At 33.9% G+C, this 15,655-nt stretch overlaps 3 protein-coding genes across 8 annotated transcripts; 1 reads left to right on the plus strand and 2 right to left on the minus strand.

Moving 5' to 3' along the window:
• Positions 1 to 2,282: 2,282 nt before the first annotated feature.
• Positions 2,283 to 7,398, minus strand: LOC123196259 (inactive poly [ADP-ribose] polymerase RCD1-like). 6 transcript variants are annotated; one of them, XM_044610213.1, is made up of 8 exons: positions 7,250 to 7,398; positions 6,093 to 6,211; positions 4,637 to 5,909; positions 4,143 to 4,384; positions 3,675 to 3,799; positions 3,380 to 3,565; positions 3,168 to 3,263; positions 2,283 to 2,664 (listed from the first exon to the last, which is right to left on the minus strand). In XM_044610213.1, exons 3-8 carry the CDS (start codon positions 5,770 to 5,772, stop codon positions 2,572 to 2,574), a joined length of 1,878 nt encoding a protein of 625 aa, XP_044466148.1. In that variant the 5' UTR covers positions 5,773 to 5,909; positions 6,093 to 6,211; positions 7,250 to 7,398; the 3' UTR covers positions 2,283 to 2,571. The 6 variants fall into 6 exon arrangements, with proteins under 6 accessions (XP_044466148.1, XP_044466151.1, XP_044466152.1 ...); XM_044610216.1 differs by lacking the exon at positions 7,250 to 7,398 and adding an exon at positions 7,082 to 7,243 and having other exon boundaries at positions 3,675 to 3,778; XM_044610217.1 differs by lacking the exon at positions 7,250 to 7,398 and adding an exon at positions 7,082 to 7,243 and having other exon boundaries at positions 3,173 to 3,263.
• Positions 7,399 to 11,039: 3,641 nt separating this feature from the next.
• On the plus strand, positions 11,040 to 14,121 carry LOC123196450. Its single transcript, XM_044610491.1, has 6 exons — positions 11,040 to 11,232; positions 11,322 to 11,383; positions 11,667 to 12,235; positions 12,438 to 12,549; positions 13,164 to 13,202; positions 13,714 to 14,121. Exons 1-6 carry the CDS (start codon positions 11,158 to 11,160, stop codon positions 13,844 to 13,846), a joined length of 990 nt encoding a protein of 329 aa, XP_044466426.1. The 5' UTR covers positions 11,040 to 11,157; the 3' UTR covers positions 13,847 to 14,121.
• A 155-nt stretch (positions 14,122 to 14,276) lies between these two features.
• Positions 14,277 to 15,459, minus strand: LOC123196524 (uncharacterized protein At1g32220, chloroplastic-like). The gene is made up of 4 exons (XM_044610589.1): positions 15,398 to 15,459; positions 15,182 to 15,237; positions 14,835 to 14,981; positions 14,277 to 14,552 (listed from the first exon to the last, which is right to left on the minus strand). The coding sequence occupies exons 1-4, from the start codon at positions 15,457 to 15,459 to the stop codon at positions 14,290 to 14,292; spliced, it is 528 nt and encodes a 175-aa protein (XP_044466524.1). The 3' UTR covers positions 14,277 to 14,289.
• Positions 15,460 to 15,655: the final 196 nt, after the last annotated feature.

The raw sequence follows: 15,655 nt of genomic DNA on the forward strand, positions 1-15,655 counted from the left end.
ACCTTCCTATTATTATTATTACAATAAAACTATACGTACTCACTTTAAGTATATTATTATATACATACTTAAATATATCATCATATGATTAAGTAATTTTAAATTAAATATAAAATAACACTCAATCATGTGATGACACATATAAATGTGTTGTGTGATTGGGTGATTTTGTATACTCAAAATCGGTATGCATAATATTACTCTTATTATTATATTTATAATTTTTTTTTTTATTTGCTTTTGTTTGTTCCTTTCTCATTCTACATTTTCATGTGTCTCTTTTTTCTTCATTCCCACAAATTTATTCTCTGGAAATAAAGATGGAAATGATTGTAGGGTTTGTTCATACTGGGGTCCTACTATCTTTTTGACACACAACACAATCCAATCACAGTGGAATATGGTGCTTCTTTTTTATACCTCATCTGGTCAAGCTAAAGCAAAGATGTAGGCTCCCACTTAATAGGAACACTTTGCCCCACAAAAAACTTGCAAAATTTTCTTTCTTTTTTAATTTTATTTAATATGTATATCTGAATTCAGAAATTATAGCAATTTTTTGGAGTTATGCTATTGGCCTTCCACATTTGATATTAGTAGAATTTGTAGTTTTTAATTTAAATACAATATTATTTTATTGATATATAAAATCACTTGGTTAATGAATGAGCCTAGCCGCATGACCAAATGGGCTTCATTGTTATATTTCTGTGTGGGCTTTTTTTATTTGAGCCCCTTAAGTGAAAGGAAATCTGGGATTGCAGCCGAAGAAAGTATCTTCAACAATAACTTCATCAATTTGACTTCTTCAGTAAAGGGTTCGTGTTAATACACTCACTACTACAACAATGAAGGAAATTCTGACACCTTGCTCAAGCTTGCTAGGTCATCTTCAGTCAGATAAAGTCAAGGGTCTAATTTTTTTTATATGGCGGCCGCTAAGTCTCAAACCCAATCCTTCCACTTAAGGATCCCAAGTGATTTATCACTCGAACCACCCTTCAGGGTGCACGGAATTATTTTGTGCAATGCAACATAGCAATGTTCCATCAGATTTAGTTACAATATTTTTATTGATGGGCTCTGCAAAAATGGTTTGTCTTTTGGAGACGCTTGAACTGTTTCACACTTCAGAAAATGGGAACTTTCTGTCTCACATCAATCCTTTTCTTGTCTCACAAACTGCAAAATGTTTTGTTCTGGATAGAGTCACAGACAGCAGAATTACATGGAGTAAATGGGTTGCCCTGCAGATGCAGTCATATTTAATTCATGGTTTCTAGAGCATGAAAAAAGTAGTGCCAGATGCAAACACAACTTACAGTAGTTGTAGACTTACTTGTTTAGGATGAAGAATATCAGAAATGCCTAAACTTCCTTGCATCATCTTCTGCCCATAGCTATTAGGAAGTTGATTGTTGATTAAGGAAATTTCACCACTCTCCTGATATGCCTGAGAGCATTAGAACTGTCCTCGATAGCCAATGCTGGGCTATGGCTGGCTTCCAGGCGATACACCTCCATTGCTCTGTAGTGAGTAAAACGTTTGATCTTTTAATGATATTGTACATAAAAGAAAGGCAATTAGCTTAAAAAATAGGAAGATTTTTTACAAAATTAGATATATGTTTACCTGTAACGATAAGAAGAGATCATATAACCTCTCAGGTTCCATTGTCTCACCAACAATTTCTGGTAGCATTATTGAGAGAAGCAAGCAGCACCTGAAATATAAAATTAGACAATATATATGCAGAGAAGTCGCCAGAAGGACTATCCTCCACCTGAATGTACAAAAAACACCAAAATCATCAGCTCCAAGGATCATTCAATGGAGTTAATTTTAGGCTTAACAAATGGAAACTTCCCTGAGATGCCGCCTTGATAAATTCATGTCTTCTTTTAAGTACAGGTCCAATTTCCTCAGCAAGATCACTAGCAAGCAAAGCTTAAAAAACAAACCCAATATCCCACTACGTCCACCACTTTGGAACTTGGAAGTCTCGTTGGGTGCCCTTTTTTAAGAGCCCATCCATCATAATGCTAAAAATTCCAGCTCAGACAAGGACGGCAATGACTCCGTCAATGTTCCATTATTGCTAGAAACTATTGCATTGTTGAATTTCATCAACTGAAAACCGACATGGTCCACTCCATACTGTTTACTCTGTCAGCATCCATTACCTACTTGCCTCAACCACTACCTTTTAATTTTCTTTTAATTAAATTCATTCAACTCATCAATATAGAATTCTGAATCAAGGTGGAAAATGACAACTGCATAGCCAAAAACAAAAACAGTAGCATTTCGACTAGCAAAATAAACGGAAGTCTTAGATTCCAACACGGCAGTTCAAGTCCTCGAACTAAATCTAACTTAAAAAAGGAACAAAAACAGAAAGTAAAACAAATAGTTTCTGAAAAGTAACTAATGAGCCAACATTCTCCAACAGACACAGTACTTTGAACACAGCTTCATGTCGACACATTTCTAACAAACATGTACTAAGCATGTCTGCTCCCCTCTCCACATATCTACTAAGAGATTTCAGAGAGACCTCGATCAGCTGCTCAGACTCTGGCAGACAGTCCTAGCGTTAACTGAAGCTCAGGTGATCCTTCGACATTTTGCTTCACCGTTTCAACTTCACGCTTCAATGGTACCTGCAAAAAATCATCAAAATTTAAATTAACAGATCAGACAATGTGCTAGATGTATCCAAAACACAGTCAACGCTATGACAATTGTTAGATACTAGATCATAATGCTCGCAATCTACGTTAAAGGGAAAAATCAAAGATACCGAAGCCAATTTATTAAGATCACAACAAGAATCAAGACCCTTGGCATGAGTTGACTTAATCGATTGAATATCCAAATGTCTTAATTTACTGATAATTGCCTTCATTTAAGCCTCAACTTCATCATACTTCATACTTAACACCAATGGATAAAAACCCTAATGTCTTGGCAATTATGCATCATTATGGCTTCCAGCACAGTCTGTGCAACTGCAGGGTTTCCTTACTAGAATTTTTTGTGATTCAGCCAGCTTAGTTAATAAGTTTTCTAAGTCAGAAGAGTCCTGAATGCTGTCATATAATTAAATTAGGAATTCTGGTAAGCCAGAACCAGTATTGCATGCCAATTCAATAGTAGCGGTTACCTTACACTGAAGAGAAAGTATTGTAGACCTCAACAAAACATCTCCAACTATCACTCGCAACTTTTTAACAAAATCACCCCGGCTTATCTTCTTTGCCTAATTAAATGTCCAAAACAGAGAGAAAAAGGTGAAAGGAGGGAAAAATAGAAGCATAAGCCATTTTCAATGAAGACAGAATATCAAGAGTACAAACAGGACAATATTTAACATACCTTGAACAGATCATAATGATTGGTAATTAGTTCCATGTCTTTAGGAGAAACTTTATTCGAGATGGCAGCAAATAACATAGGAAAAGGCATCCAGGGGGATTTGGGAGCCCTTGGACTATTTGAATTAGTACTAGGAGCTTTTCCCAGAGATCCCCCAAATTCTGAAACCAGAGGACTAGCATTTCTCTTGAATATAAAAACAATCAACTGTTAATACAAACTAACATACCAATTGCAGGTTAACATGTTCCATCATAAAATTAAATAATACAGTTAACATGTTCCAGACACTCACAAAATCAACTGTAGTGGATTCCAATTGCATGGGGTTTTGAAGCCCTAGTGAAAATTTAGTGACTGCAGAAATTGTATGCTGATTTTCACTTCCAACCATATTCCCTATAGAGACAACATAAAGTACTAATGCTCAAGTATTAAAAATTATTTCAAGAATTAAATCAAATATATTCATACAGCATCTGCAGAAGACAAGGCCAACCAAGACGAGATATCTTTACAAATCATGAATCGGCATGATTCTTAAAAACAACTTTTAATCTTTGATATCCAAGATTGACACAGATTGGAGAGGTCGCTTTGTTGGTTTCCAACCATCAAAACTTATTCGCTGTGTACCATCCAGACATGATCAATGTTGATTGGTGGCATCGTATAATGTAAAAGTATGAAATTTTAAGTCAGGGACCAAAAAAGATAGAACATATTAAAAGGAGAAGAGAAATGTAAAGGAGAAATTTATCACCTTCACCATTGGAGGCAATCTTGAAACTAACAACAAACTCTGGATAAACATGGGTATGCACATTCATATTCCAGACTACGAAATGTCTTGGATTCTGAAGATCATCTACTCCACTATCAAAATCCTCTGTACTGGGATGAAACCGTTTAGTTCCAGGGCATAAATGCTCCATATTTCCCATAATAACACGACAAAACACCATGTGTTGTACCCCATTTTCGTCAACATCACAGTAATTTGCACTGTTATCAATGAAAAGTCAAAGGAATAGCCAGGTACAAAGAGAAAAGAAATACATGTCAATGATAATGAAAAAAAAAAAGAAAATGCCAACAATTTTGCACTGTTATCAATGAAAAGTCGTATTTTCCTTTGGTTCCCATCAAAAAAGCTTCTTGCATGGCACAACATTTCATCATTCTCATAATGATGTGTGGAATATACAAAAGGTTCATGAATAAATGCAATGAGATATTGGAATGTAACAGTCAAACCTGGTATCAGGATAGCTTGCAGCAGCAAGATGGACACCAATGCCATATGTGGACTCAGTTGTGTATGCTCCACAAAGCCCGAGTCCATACGCCATAATCATAGGTAGTGCTACTTTCGATGTAGCAAGCCATGCATATCGAACATTTGGATCCCCACGGTACTTCTTTGTAATTTCAACTTGTTTCTGGAAAAGCTCAAAACGTGCTGACATCATAGGACTAGCACAGCACTGTATTTCAAGTATGTCTACACCATCAAACTGCCTCATACCCTTTAAAAAAAACTCCCGTACAGCATCAGAATCCAGCTTTTCATCAACCAATTCGTTTCGGGTCACTAAGTTGGTTTTCATATGCTGATTTTCCTCAATAGCTTCATCTAGTTTTGCATCAGTTTTCGGGTTGCAACTATCCTCAACTTCCACAACATACTGGTTACCAGATGACTTTTGTCCAATTTCGAGATGCTTAACAACAGCATTTGACTCCCCGCTACATTCCTTCAACTTAGCCTGCTCCACTCCAGCTATGTCAATCTCAAGCTGCAGCTTTATTTCATGGGGCCCATAAGAATCTCTAAACATTGATTCATGATCTTTGCCACATTCATTTTGGCAAAAGTCATACAATTCATCATCATTGGTGTAAATTTCCGGAAAGAAACAAGCACCTGCTTCATCAATCCAAGCAATCGGTTGTTGTGTACCTGTTTTCAAATCCAGTTGCAACATATGCAGGAAATCAAGCAGAAAAAGATGACCATCTTGCTCAACCTCAACAGCTCCCTTCTTCGCTTGAAAATCTTTCTTCACAAAAGCAATAAGATCCTGAGGAAAATCAGTCCAATCACCATTCTCATAGTACATAAGACGTTGTGGAATACCACTTTTCTTGTAATTTGAGTAATAACGCAGTAAGGGTTTTTTAAAATGACACCCACTGAAAACTTTGTTTTTGCATCCATCTAATTTCCTTCTCTTTCCAAGCTTTTGGGTTGATTTGTAATGGGGTGAACGCTGCAAAACTGCTCGGATAGCTCCAGTAAAATTTGCAGCATGTGGAGATGCTCTCTTCCTCTTCAGGCCGAGCACAACTCTACGACTACTACCCGATACCTTTGCGATCTTTGGATCCATTTCTATTTCTACCTAATAGATCAATCCCTATCAAAAAGGTTAAATTCCAAAGTCCAAAATTAAGGATATACAGCCAGCCTACTCTAACCTACAAGCTGTCTCAGAAAATCAGTGCCATTGGAGTAAATGGGCAAATCCTGCACGATAAGAACAAGTCAGGATACTTTATATTGAATAGATAAACTCATACATCTTAACAGAGCATTATAAACACAAATTAAAACAAATAAGCATTCAAGAAAGTCATGATAGTATGAAACATCAATCTCAAATAATAATGCAAGCAATTGAAAGAATATTTAGAGAAGAATACCACATACCTAGCATCACAGTTGGTGTTCATCATGTACAAGTTCCTCTTCTATCTTTATAATGGATATTGAGTTCACAAAAGAAAAACCACTCCGTTATTCATATACAGTCCTGAATAGCTCTGCTCCTAAAGCATCCATATAACAGTATACAAAATCATATTCAAAGCCCCGAATTCAATTATATTTCCCGGATTGGAATTCATTGAAAAATACAATTTTATTGTTCAAAACTCTAAACAAAAATATCAACATCCCATTAATATGAAATTCTCAGTTAAAAAAAAAACATAAACAGCCACTCATCTTAGCCTAATTCATATGTTGTGACTAAATTAAGATTATAATTAATTAAACAAAGTAACTAACTAAATTAAGATTATATTCAAAATAGCTTGCACCAGTAAGTAATAGCAAAGTCAACTACTCATATTTTTTTATAACTAACTAAAGCAAATTTCAAACCACATATTCAAATAATTTCCTTGCTTTACATCATACAAACAGATCATAACAAAAATCGCAACAAACTTCCCAGCGTAACATCAATCAAACAAAATTTAATCAGAAAAATTATATAAACCTTGAAACTATAACCCTAATCGAAGTCGACCACATAAAGATAAACGAATTATGAACATCAATTCTAAAAAACCTCTAGGCCAAAATCCCAGATAATCTTGGTAAAACAAACAGTTAAAAAAATCAATAAAATTTATTAAGTCCATAATTAGACCTATATCACTATATTTTCACCAAATCACGAAAGATCGTCATAAATTCAAGCCCTAAAATTCGCATCAGTACAAATCAACTCCGATCTAACAAGTTATTTGCTCGAAACATTATTTGAAAAAAAAAATTAAAAAACAAAAAATTAAATAAAATTTAAATCCTAAATTCCTCGACTCCAAAATGATGAAAACAGGAAATCCTTCAAGAATAAAGAACAAAAAATTCCAAGAATAAAATAAAAACACGAAACAAGAAGAAAATACCTGTGAAAACATAATACTAGCATCGGTTAGGATTTGTATTTGGTGCAGGATTATTTTCATAAGAGAAAATTTTCTACGTCTAATTCAGATTTCAATTTTTAATTTTTCTATTTTAACAGATTCAGAGAAAGAGAGAAGCAAAAAAGAAAGAAGAGGGAGATAGCATACCCTAACTATTTGCGAAAGAAGGGGAACAAACAAATAAGGAAGGGGGTTGTGAAAACGACGCCGTTAGAAGAGATAAACAAAGAAAACAATGCGAAAGTGAAACACACGCCCCTTGACTTGAAACACTGTGTACGCTATTTATACCATTCAGCATCAATTCTATCAACTAGGTAGGCGGTTTCTCTCACTCGATTTTGCTTGGGCAAAAAGCAATACCCTCCCAATAAAGAAATAAGCTGCGATAATATTACTGCCCTTGTCATTTTTCATTTGTCACTGCATTGTTTGATTACGTTGACTTGCAGTATCGAGAGATTCAATTGGTCCTTCAGCTAAAATGCTTTTGTGACAGAGTGAAGATATATACAGGAGGTAATTACCAAAAAAAATGTTTCCATTTATTCTTGTTTACCAAAAAATAGTTTCCATTCTTTCATGCTTACCAAAAAAATTGTTTCCATTCTTTCATGCCTACCAAAACAATTTGGATGGAATTACATTTATACCCGTATTTGTTTCTCTATTTTCGTCTTTTGGGCTTTGAATATGGAAAATTATTAACTTATTTTTGTTTAAACTTATTATTTTTGTCGTATTGATCGATCTGATCAATGATATTATTTGAAGTCTAAATTATACCAATCGATTAGAGTTATTATCAAATTTGGTTTAAATTTATGATCTAACCATCAGATTAGATGATCGATTATAACACTAATATTACTTAACTAAATTAAATTTGCTTTAAAATTCTAATTACGTCACGGGAAAGAGTCAACGTGTGTCAAAACTTAAAAATATTTATTTATACAACTTTTGTAATACAATAATAAAAAGTAAAAAAATTAAAACATATATATTTTCTTTTTTTATTTTTTTACACAAAATGCACTCAAATTCGGAATTTATTTTATCTATTTAAATAAATAATAAAATTATGTATTTTTTTTTTAATATATAATTAAATAAATAATAAAATAATAATATTTCAATTAAATTATTTTTTAAGTTAAAATTAATAACAGCGATTAAATTAAATTTTTATATAATTTTTTGTATTGTAAAATAAATCAAAATTTAATTTTAAAATGCTTATAAAAGTGGATCCTTTAAAAAGGTATTTGCGTGGAATATTGAATTAAATAAAAGAGATATGGGCCCAATACGAAGAAGATAAGTCCGAAAGTTGACATGTCGAATCGGAACACACACACGAAAAGCATGATAGAGACGAAGGTGAAGATATGTTTAAAGTTTTGAGAAGGTGGGGGCCCAACGGGATGCGATATGAACGAGTACCACGTAATCAATTATCATGGGTTACGACAATTTTTGGAATATTTTTTACCCTCTGCTATTTTTTTCAGTTGAAAATACTAAATAACCCTTGAAGATGGGCTGGATTCAATCTTGAGGGCTGGTTCGGGGCTAGGGAGCTGAGCTGATCCATTCGAATTGAAGGATCTATAGCATAGCCCAAAGCCTCTTAGATCATACTTTTGCAAACTCTTAACGTATTTTTGGCCAAAGGACTATTTCCCACACAAAGTATTCTCTTATTCCAAGTTTCCACCCTTTAACTTTGAAGATTTCATTTATCCATCTATAAGTGGTTAAAATTAATAAAATTCTAATCCCTTAAAATTTTACTTCTTCTTCCCCTTATATCATAAAAACTAATCATTTCTCTCATAGGCCAAATTAAAAAAAAAAACATTTCTTTCTATAGGGTTTAGTTTTCAAACTCTAACATTATCTCTAATGCTATTATCGATGGTCTCTCCCTCTCAATGCTTCTTTTCCCTCCAATGATCTCTCTCTTCTCAATTGGACGCCCGATTGACATCGAATAAAGTTAGAGAGACAGATTCATCTCTTGACGAAACTATTCATCTTCTCAAACGAGATTTTTTTCGATCAGTGTTTTAAAGAAAGGAGAGAGACCATCGGAGAATCTTCGTCACAGGTGATAGCGTCAGATTTGACATCAGAAATTGAAAACTAAACTCTATGGGGAAATGTCATTTTTTAAATTTGACCTATGGGATAAACTTTTAATTTTTAAGGTTTTTTTTAAGGGGGGAGAAGAAAAAGATTACATTTTAATTTATTTTTGATATTATAGATGAAAGAACAATTTTACATTTAAAACTAACAAATTTAATCTCTTATAGATAGGTATTTAGAATTTTTATAATTAATGAATGAAAACTTAATGAAATAGGATATTTTGTGTGGAAATAAGTCCTTTGACCTATATTTGTTAACAAGTAATAGTGTGTCAGTCTGTGTGTTTTATCCAAGACCCTAATGTAAACTGCATGGCCCGAGAGTCATGCCACGGGCCAACCATTTTAACATGTCTAATAACTACTTGGTGGCAATAATTGGATGAGTTGGATAAATCTAAGAGTAATGATATATATACAAATGAATTATATAAATTTATTCATACAACATGATGTAATAACTTTTGATTGCATAATTTTAAAGTGAGAGTAAAATATTTAATCACACCACTTAATCATAAATTACCGTTTCAATTTGTATAATATATTTGCTTGCATAGACAACAACATATATGAAGTGATTGAGGGCATGTTTCTTGATAAAGAAAAAATATAATAATAATAACTTAAAAATAACAAGATCACAACTTTGATATCATTGGGTTGATACAAACTAATCAGAGTTTGAATATTCATTTGGTCGAATTTAGTTTAAATTAAAAACAGTCTAACTCAAGTTTGATTCAAGTTTATTGAGTCAAAATTAAAGATGATTCGAGTTTGACTCGAATTCATAACTTAAATAAGTGGTTTGAATTCATGACTCGGTTTAGCTTGAATTCATTGTTCAAATCGATTGTTTGAATCTGTGACAAGAGTTCATAGTTTATTAACAAAATAATATAATTTTATTTAAAGAATATGCTAAATATTGATTTAAATTGAATCAAATCACAAATTCAAATTATATATTACAACTAATAGGAGATATGAATTTAAAATCAAATCAAATCAAACACCTTATAGTTTACGTTTAGTTCAATTTAAAAAATAAATCAAATTTTTTAACTTAAATTCAGTTAAAATTTAAGTTAAATAAATTTGAATTAAGTTAAACCAAACCAAACCAAACTGATTTTTGAGATTAAATTAGTTTGGATTATACCCAAAGCTAAGATATAGCGAAATTGGTTGAAATAAGTTCAAGCAAATATCAATCAAGATGTGATTGGTCAAATCGCAACTTAACTGACACGCCAACCCGCAAATAGCAAGGATGTAGCTATGATGATGCCAACCAACCCATGATTGGTTGGTTCACAGCTTAAGAGACCAATGCTGTATTAGTCAATGCAAACTCAGTCCAGATTACCACTCTCTACCTCTTTATAACAATGTAGTATGTGCTAAATTTACATAAATAAATAAGTGTATATTTGATATATATTATTATATAATTAAATATTATTTTATTTTTAATATAAAATTATAAATTATTTGATGATATATATTAAATATGTATTTATTTGTATCCTCGAAATGAGTATATAAATTTTTATTGAAATCTTTATTGGTGTTGCCCTCATTCTAATTCGTTGGTTTAAAAGATTTTTTAAGGGTAAAATTGGTATTTTGTTTGTCAATTTTCAAATTAGGTTAAAGAGACTAACTTTGGGTGAAACGTGATAGTTTTCAAAATCAGGGGGACTAATTGTTTACTATACCTTAGGGTGTGTGAGAGAACGTATTTCAGATTCGGTTATGTTTGGAATAGCAAAAAAGTTATTTGTAAATTTCCCGTAGGTGAAAAAAAAATTCATTTTTGCAAATAGCCCCCAACTTACTTTAAAACGAGCGAGGGGTTTCTATACGAGGGTTTTGGAAATAGTGATCGAAGAAATGGCGAAGGAAGGTGAGCTGTGGGATGACTCTGCTCTCGTCAAAGCCTTCGACGATGCCGTTTCCAAATACAAGGTCTCTTCTATCTCTATTTCTACACGGTTTCTCTCCATTTTATGTGATGATTTTAATTTAGAGCTAAACTCGTCTTCTCTTTTGTTCAGAAAATGCACAGCAAGAACAAAAACCAAGCTCCTCTTCACCTTGAAGACCATGCGGATATAAGGTTCGTCTATTGCATTGTTATTTAAACCATATCAATTATTTTTTATTCTAGTATACTCAGTTGTTCGCCTTGTATTATTTTTTGTTTGATTAAGTAGCGACTGTTCATGAATTTGTGACGAGAAATGATCAAACTAGATTCAGGACTTATAAGTTTTCTTATGCTATAATTAATTTGAAGTTGTTATATGATTTCTATTTCCAGTATAGTTTGTGTCTTTCCACTCCATTGCAGAGGTCTTTTATTTCTTGTTCTTATTTTTTGTACTACATGAATACTTTAGGGAGGGAGAAGATAGCAATGTCATATTAAAGACTGAAACAGAGATAACAGCAGGTAAAAATATTGTTCCAATTGAAGAAAATCCTTATGGAGATTCGTCAAATGGAGTGGTCATGCAAGATGCAATTAATGGCTATGCATATCCACAAGGTGTGGAAGATTACAATCAGTTACTCGGTCAGTATTATGAGCTCGAGGAGAAGAGGCAACAGATTTTACAACGCTTGAATCAATTTGGTAATTGGAATTACCATTGTTCGGGTGAAAATTTCAGCTCCGGGGCACAGTGGGGTACTTGCTCTACTTCTCAAGATATTCAACTCCCTGCAACTCAAACATCTCATCCAGCCATTGTTTGTTCATGCTGCCCATATGTATCTCAATGTTGCCTGGCCTCTCTCACAACATGTTCTGCTTGTTCTCTGGGTGGTGCTTGCAATGGTAGAATTTGTACTGATACTAATGCAGCCACAGGATCTGGAAAGTCGCATACTGTAGTTGACAGTGACATTGTCAATACAGCAATGGGAGCTATAGACAGAGCATTATCTTCCTTGAAGACAGATGAAGGTACGCTTGTTTGCTCTCTCGCTCTGTCTCTGTTGTAAGTTGTAGTTATATTTGACATGTATACACCTCTCCATTCAATATCTCTCCGCCATTGTCTTACTATGATTTGGGCTAAATATTTGTTGCTCTTGTTTAATATTTCGGTGTAGTTTAGTGCATTTGTCTCTTATTGCATAGTCTATTGTGTTCTCATGGACTGCAGAGATAGAGAAGAAGAAAGAAAATGGAGGGGATGTTGCTCAAACTAATAACTCTGAAACAGATCTTACTGTTGTCTTAAATGCTTGGTATTCTGCAGGTTTCTACACTGGCAAGTAAGTAATTACTTTGTGCCTCTTTATCTCTTATGATGCATATCTGCTTTTTGCTTGATCTTTTATCACATCTCAATAGAATTATGTGTAACACTTGAATCTATGCTAATATCTGTGTCTGGCTTGCAAGCTCTAGTGTTGACGGAGGGCTTGTATAGGTTTTATGCCCATGAATTTGATAAACGTGATCTTATATATGTTAGATTTGTAAATAGGTTTTTATACTCACATGCAATCCTATCCATTGTAAATTTGTTCATGTTAGTGTCTGCGTTTCCCTTAATTTTTATGTCTCTGTTACTTCTAGCGTAAACAATTAGATTTTGTTGAATTACATCATGACTTGGGAAGTTTCATTTGACTTGTTTATCAACAAATGAATCTCATTCTACTTCTAGATGTGGCATTGCCACCCCTCCGAAATCCAGTCTTCCAATTGCTTCTTTCACTCTAATTGACTAATAATATAAAGTACTAACTCTTTTCTCTGTGAGATTGTTATCATGTGCTTCTCATTAGTGATAGAACTTCTACATGAATAGTTGCTACTTTAATAGTCCTTTAAAATTTAAATATTATCATATGATGTGGAACTTTTTCTTAAATTGTGGCAGGTACCTCACTGAGCAGTCTATTGCAACGAATCGGCACAAGTAAGCATTTTTCTTAGATGCATTCACAGGCAAAATGGCTTTATCACAAATTTTGCCAACCATACAATACTTGTTTTGGAAACTTGAGTTTTGGGTGATTTTATGCATATTTTCCTCTTTTGAAAGCCTTAGGCAACAGAACAGTGAATGTGTTTTCTGAAATCATATGCAAATACAACAATTAATCTAGCTAATGCCATAGGGACAGTCTATTGTGCCACGCGGCAGACATTAGTAATGAGTTGATTGATCTTAATCATAGTATAGACTATTAAACTTTTGATTGAGGATCCAAATGAGCATTTTGCTAACAATATGTACATAGGTATAATTCTCACAAAACAGTTTATAGAAACAATTGTATCTCGGTAGAAATAGAGTGAAACCGTCTGAATACAAGGGATTGAATACCGGTTACCAATTGTTCCCCGGCTTGTCTTGAATTTATTGCAACTACTTCAGAATAGAAAAGGTGAATCCTACTGGATTTATACTTTCACATTTGATGCAGCTTCCTTAATTTGTTCAATTGTAAAAATGCCAAAGACATCATCATCTGTCACTGCATTTATTACTGCAAGTGCTACATCATCGACACAAACTGGTGGAGCCAAGTGCACATCAGATCCAGGAAGAGAACTTAAGGGTTTAGCAAAATTTTCTATTGCGGCAAGAATTCTCTCCAATGGTTCCCCAATCAAATCCAGAGGGATCTCAAAACCATCTACCTTCCTTTACCCGTATATGAAACCAGGTCTCAAAACCACACCTGAAGAAGTTAATTAGTATGGCAAAATCTGAGTCAAGTTAATAGGACAAAAAGTGACAGGTTCATAGTCGACAGTCAGACAACTGTAAAGCGCTTTGGACACAATGCACATAGGCCATGAAATAACAAGGGTGTTTGGTTCAAAACTTCGAGAACATATTCTTCCAGGTTATAAAATTATAACCAGTTATGATTTTAGCCAGGCAACAAGAGTTGTTTTTACCATTTTGTAGATACTTCCAAATTGGGTAGCTGCTTCAAGGGTGTTGATGAGCAAACCAAGAGGCAAGAACACAAGCTTCTAATGCCACAATAATTTTACTTAGTCTTGCTTTTAGATAGAGACCAGAAATTAAATTTGACAAATAAAAGGCCTATTGCCCATATATGCATGAATTGAACCTTAAAGCTTCTGAAAAAAACCAGAAACTGAGAAAAGGGATATTCCAAGTCACCAGTGTGTGGATATTTGGAAAGGGCCTCTGAGTCTGCTTTCCTCTTTCCTGTGAAATATCCTGATGAAAGTAAAAAAGGTGGCAAATGGTAATCATGCACAGAGATCAAGATAAACTTGGGAATTCCTGCGGGTAAAAGGAGGAAAATGAGTACAAATATTCTGGAAACATAATCTCAACATACCATTACATTGAGTGTAGGAGAAAGAGAAGTTGGTGAACAAACTAAATTTGATAAAACTTTAGCATAAACGATTCCTGGCATTGGTTGGTTTTACTACATAGGAAGTTGCATTTTCAAGTATTTCTGTTCTTTTGGTAAAAAAAAAAAAACATCTAAGTTGAAGAAGGAATAAGACTGAACATCAATGTTGTAACATGATCAAAGACAGTAACTGATTAACATACCATACTCCTGTGCAGCACCAACAGCTACAGCATTAGCCTTCCCTTTAATCCTTAGCATCTGTTCCTCACTCCCAAAACCTCCAAGGGTTGAAACAACTGCAGTAGCCCCAACAAGCACTTCATCCCAATTAGCATAGAAAACATCTCCTACATGATATCAATATGGAGCATGTTATCTCAGAACAATTCCTGGTTGGAATTTGATTACTAATCATACAATACCATGAATGAGCTTCCAAACTACATACTGCACTACAAATCTTTAGAACTAAAACTTGTTAAGTTGCCTTACAAACTGATCCACTAACAACTGACAATGTAATCAGGGAGGTAAATAAAAAACATGCCTGATATCCAATTAACTTGATCAACCCATGAACCCTCATAACCAGGACGCCCTGACCTGAGATATGACCCAGAATTCAGAATTCAAACTAAACATTTACCAGGAAAAAGGGGAAACACAACAGAAATTAGTTTCTAGTCAACAGTGATTTCCAATAGAAGTCATAAGACACTAAATGCATGGCAATTCGGTTGAAAAATTTCTGGCACCTGCTAACGCTTGTAACTTCAATGCCCTTGGAGACAGCGGCCTTACAAATGGCAGAACCAAAAAAACCATTGCCTCATAAAATCACAACCTACCAAGAAAAAGCTGTTAGTCAGAAATTCTGAGTAATTTTAATCTAATTTATGATCTCAATTTAGAAAATAGTTTACTCGTTCAGATTTAGAGTCGTCCACCACACTAGCTTCTGCGGAGCTACATTTCACACCAAACCTGCAAAATCTAATTTCCAAATAAACAAAATCAATAA

Source organism: Mangifera indica, chromosome 14 (assembly GCF_011075055.1).
Source record: "Mangifera indica cultivar Alphonso chromosome 14, CATAS_Mindica_2.1, whole genome shotgun sequence".
Taxonomy (NCBI): Eukaryota; Viridiplantae; Streptophyta; class Magnoliopsida; order Sapindales; family Anacardiaceae; genus Mangifera; species Mangifera indica.

What these genes read in the sequence shown, in the direction of transcription:
- LOC123196450 (XM_044610491.1), top strand. Translation starts at nt 11,158, where the DNA reads ATGGCGAAGGAAGGTGAGCTGTGGGATGACTCTGCTCTCGTCAAAGCC. An exon ending in ATGCCGTTTCCAAATACAAG is followed by an intron (nt 11,233 to 11,321) that starts GTCTCTTCTATC and finishes TCTTTTGTTCAG; the next exon opens with AAAATGCACAGCAAGAACAA. An exon ending in TTCCTTGAAGACAGATGAAG is followed by an intron (nt 12,236 to 12,437) that starts GTACGCTTGTTT and finishes CATGGACTGCAG; the next exon opens with AGATAGAGAAGAAGAAAGAA.
- LOC123196259 (XM_044610213.1), bottom strand. Translation starts at nt 5,772, where the DNA reads ATGGATCCAAAGATCGCAAAGGTATCGGGTAGTAGTCGTAGAGTTGTG. An exon ending in GCAAGCTATCCTGATACCAG is followed by an intron (nt 4,385 to 4,636) that starts GTTTGACTGTTA and finishes CATTGATAACAG; the next exon opens with TGCAAATTACTGTGATGTTG. An exon ending in AATCCACTACAGTTGATTTT is followed by an intron (nt 3,566 to 3,674) that starts GTGAGTGTCTGG and finishes TTTATATTCAAG; the next exon opens with AGAAATGCTAGTCCTCTGGT.
- LOC123196524 (XM_044610589.1), bottom strand. Translation starts at nt 15,459, where the DNA reads ATGGTTTTTTTGGTTCTGCCATTTGTAAGGCCGCTGTCTCCAAGGGCA. An exon ending in AGGGCATTGAAGTTACAAGC is followed by an intron (nt 15,238 to 15,397) that starts GTTAGCAGGTGC and finishes GTCATATCTCAG; the next exon opens with GTCAGGGCGTCCTGGTTATG. An exon ending in TCAAGTTAATTGGATATCAG is followed by an intron (nt 14,982 to 15,181) that starts GCATGTTTTTTA and finishes GATATCATGTAG; the next exon opens with GAGATGTTTTCTATGCTAAT.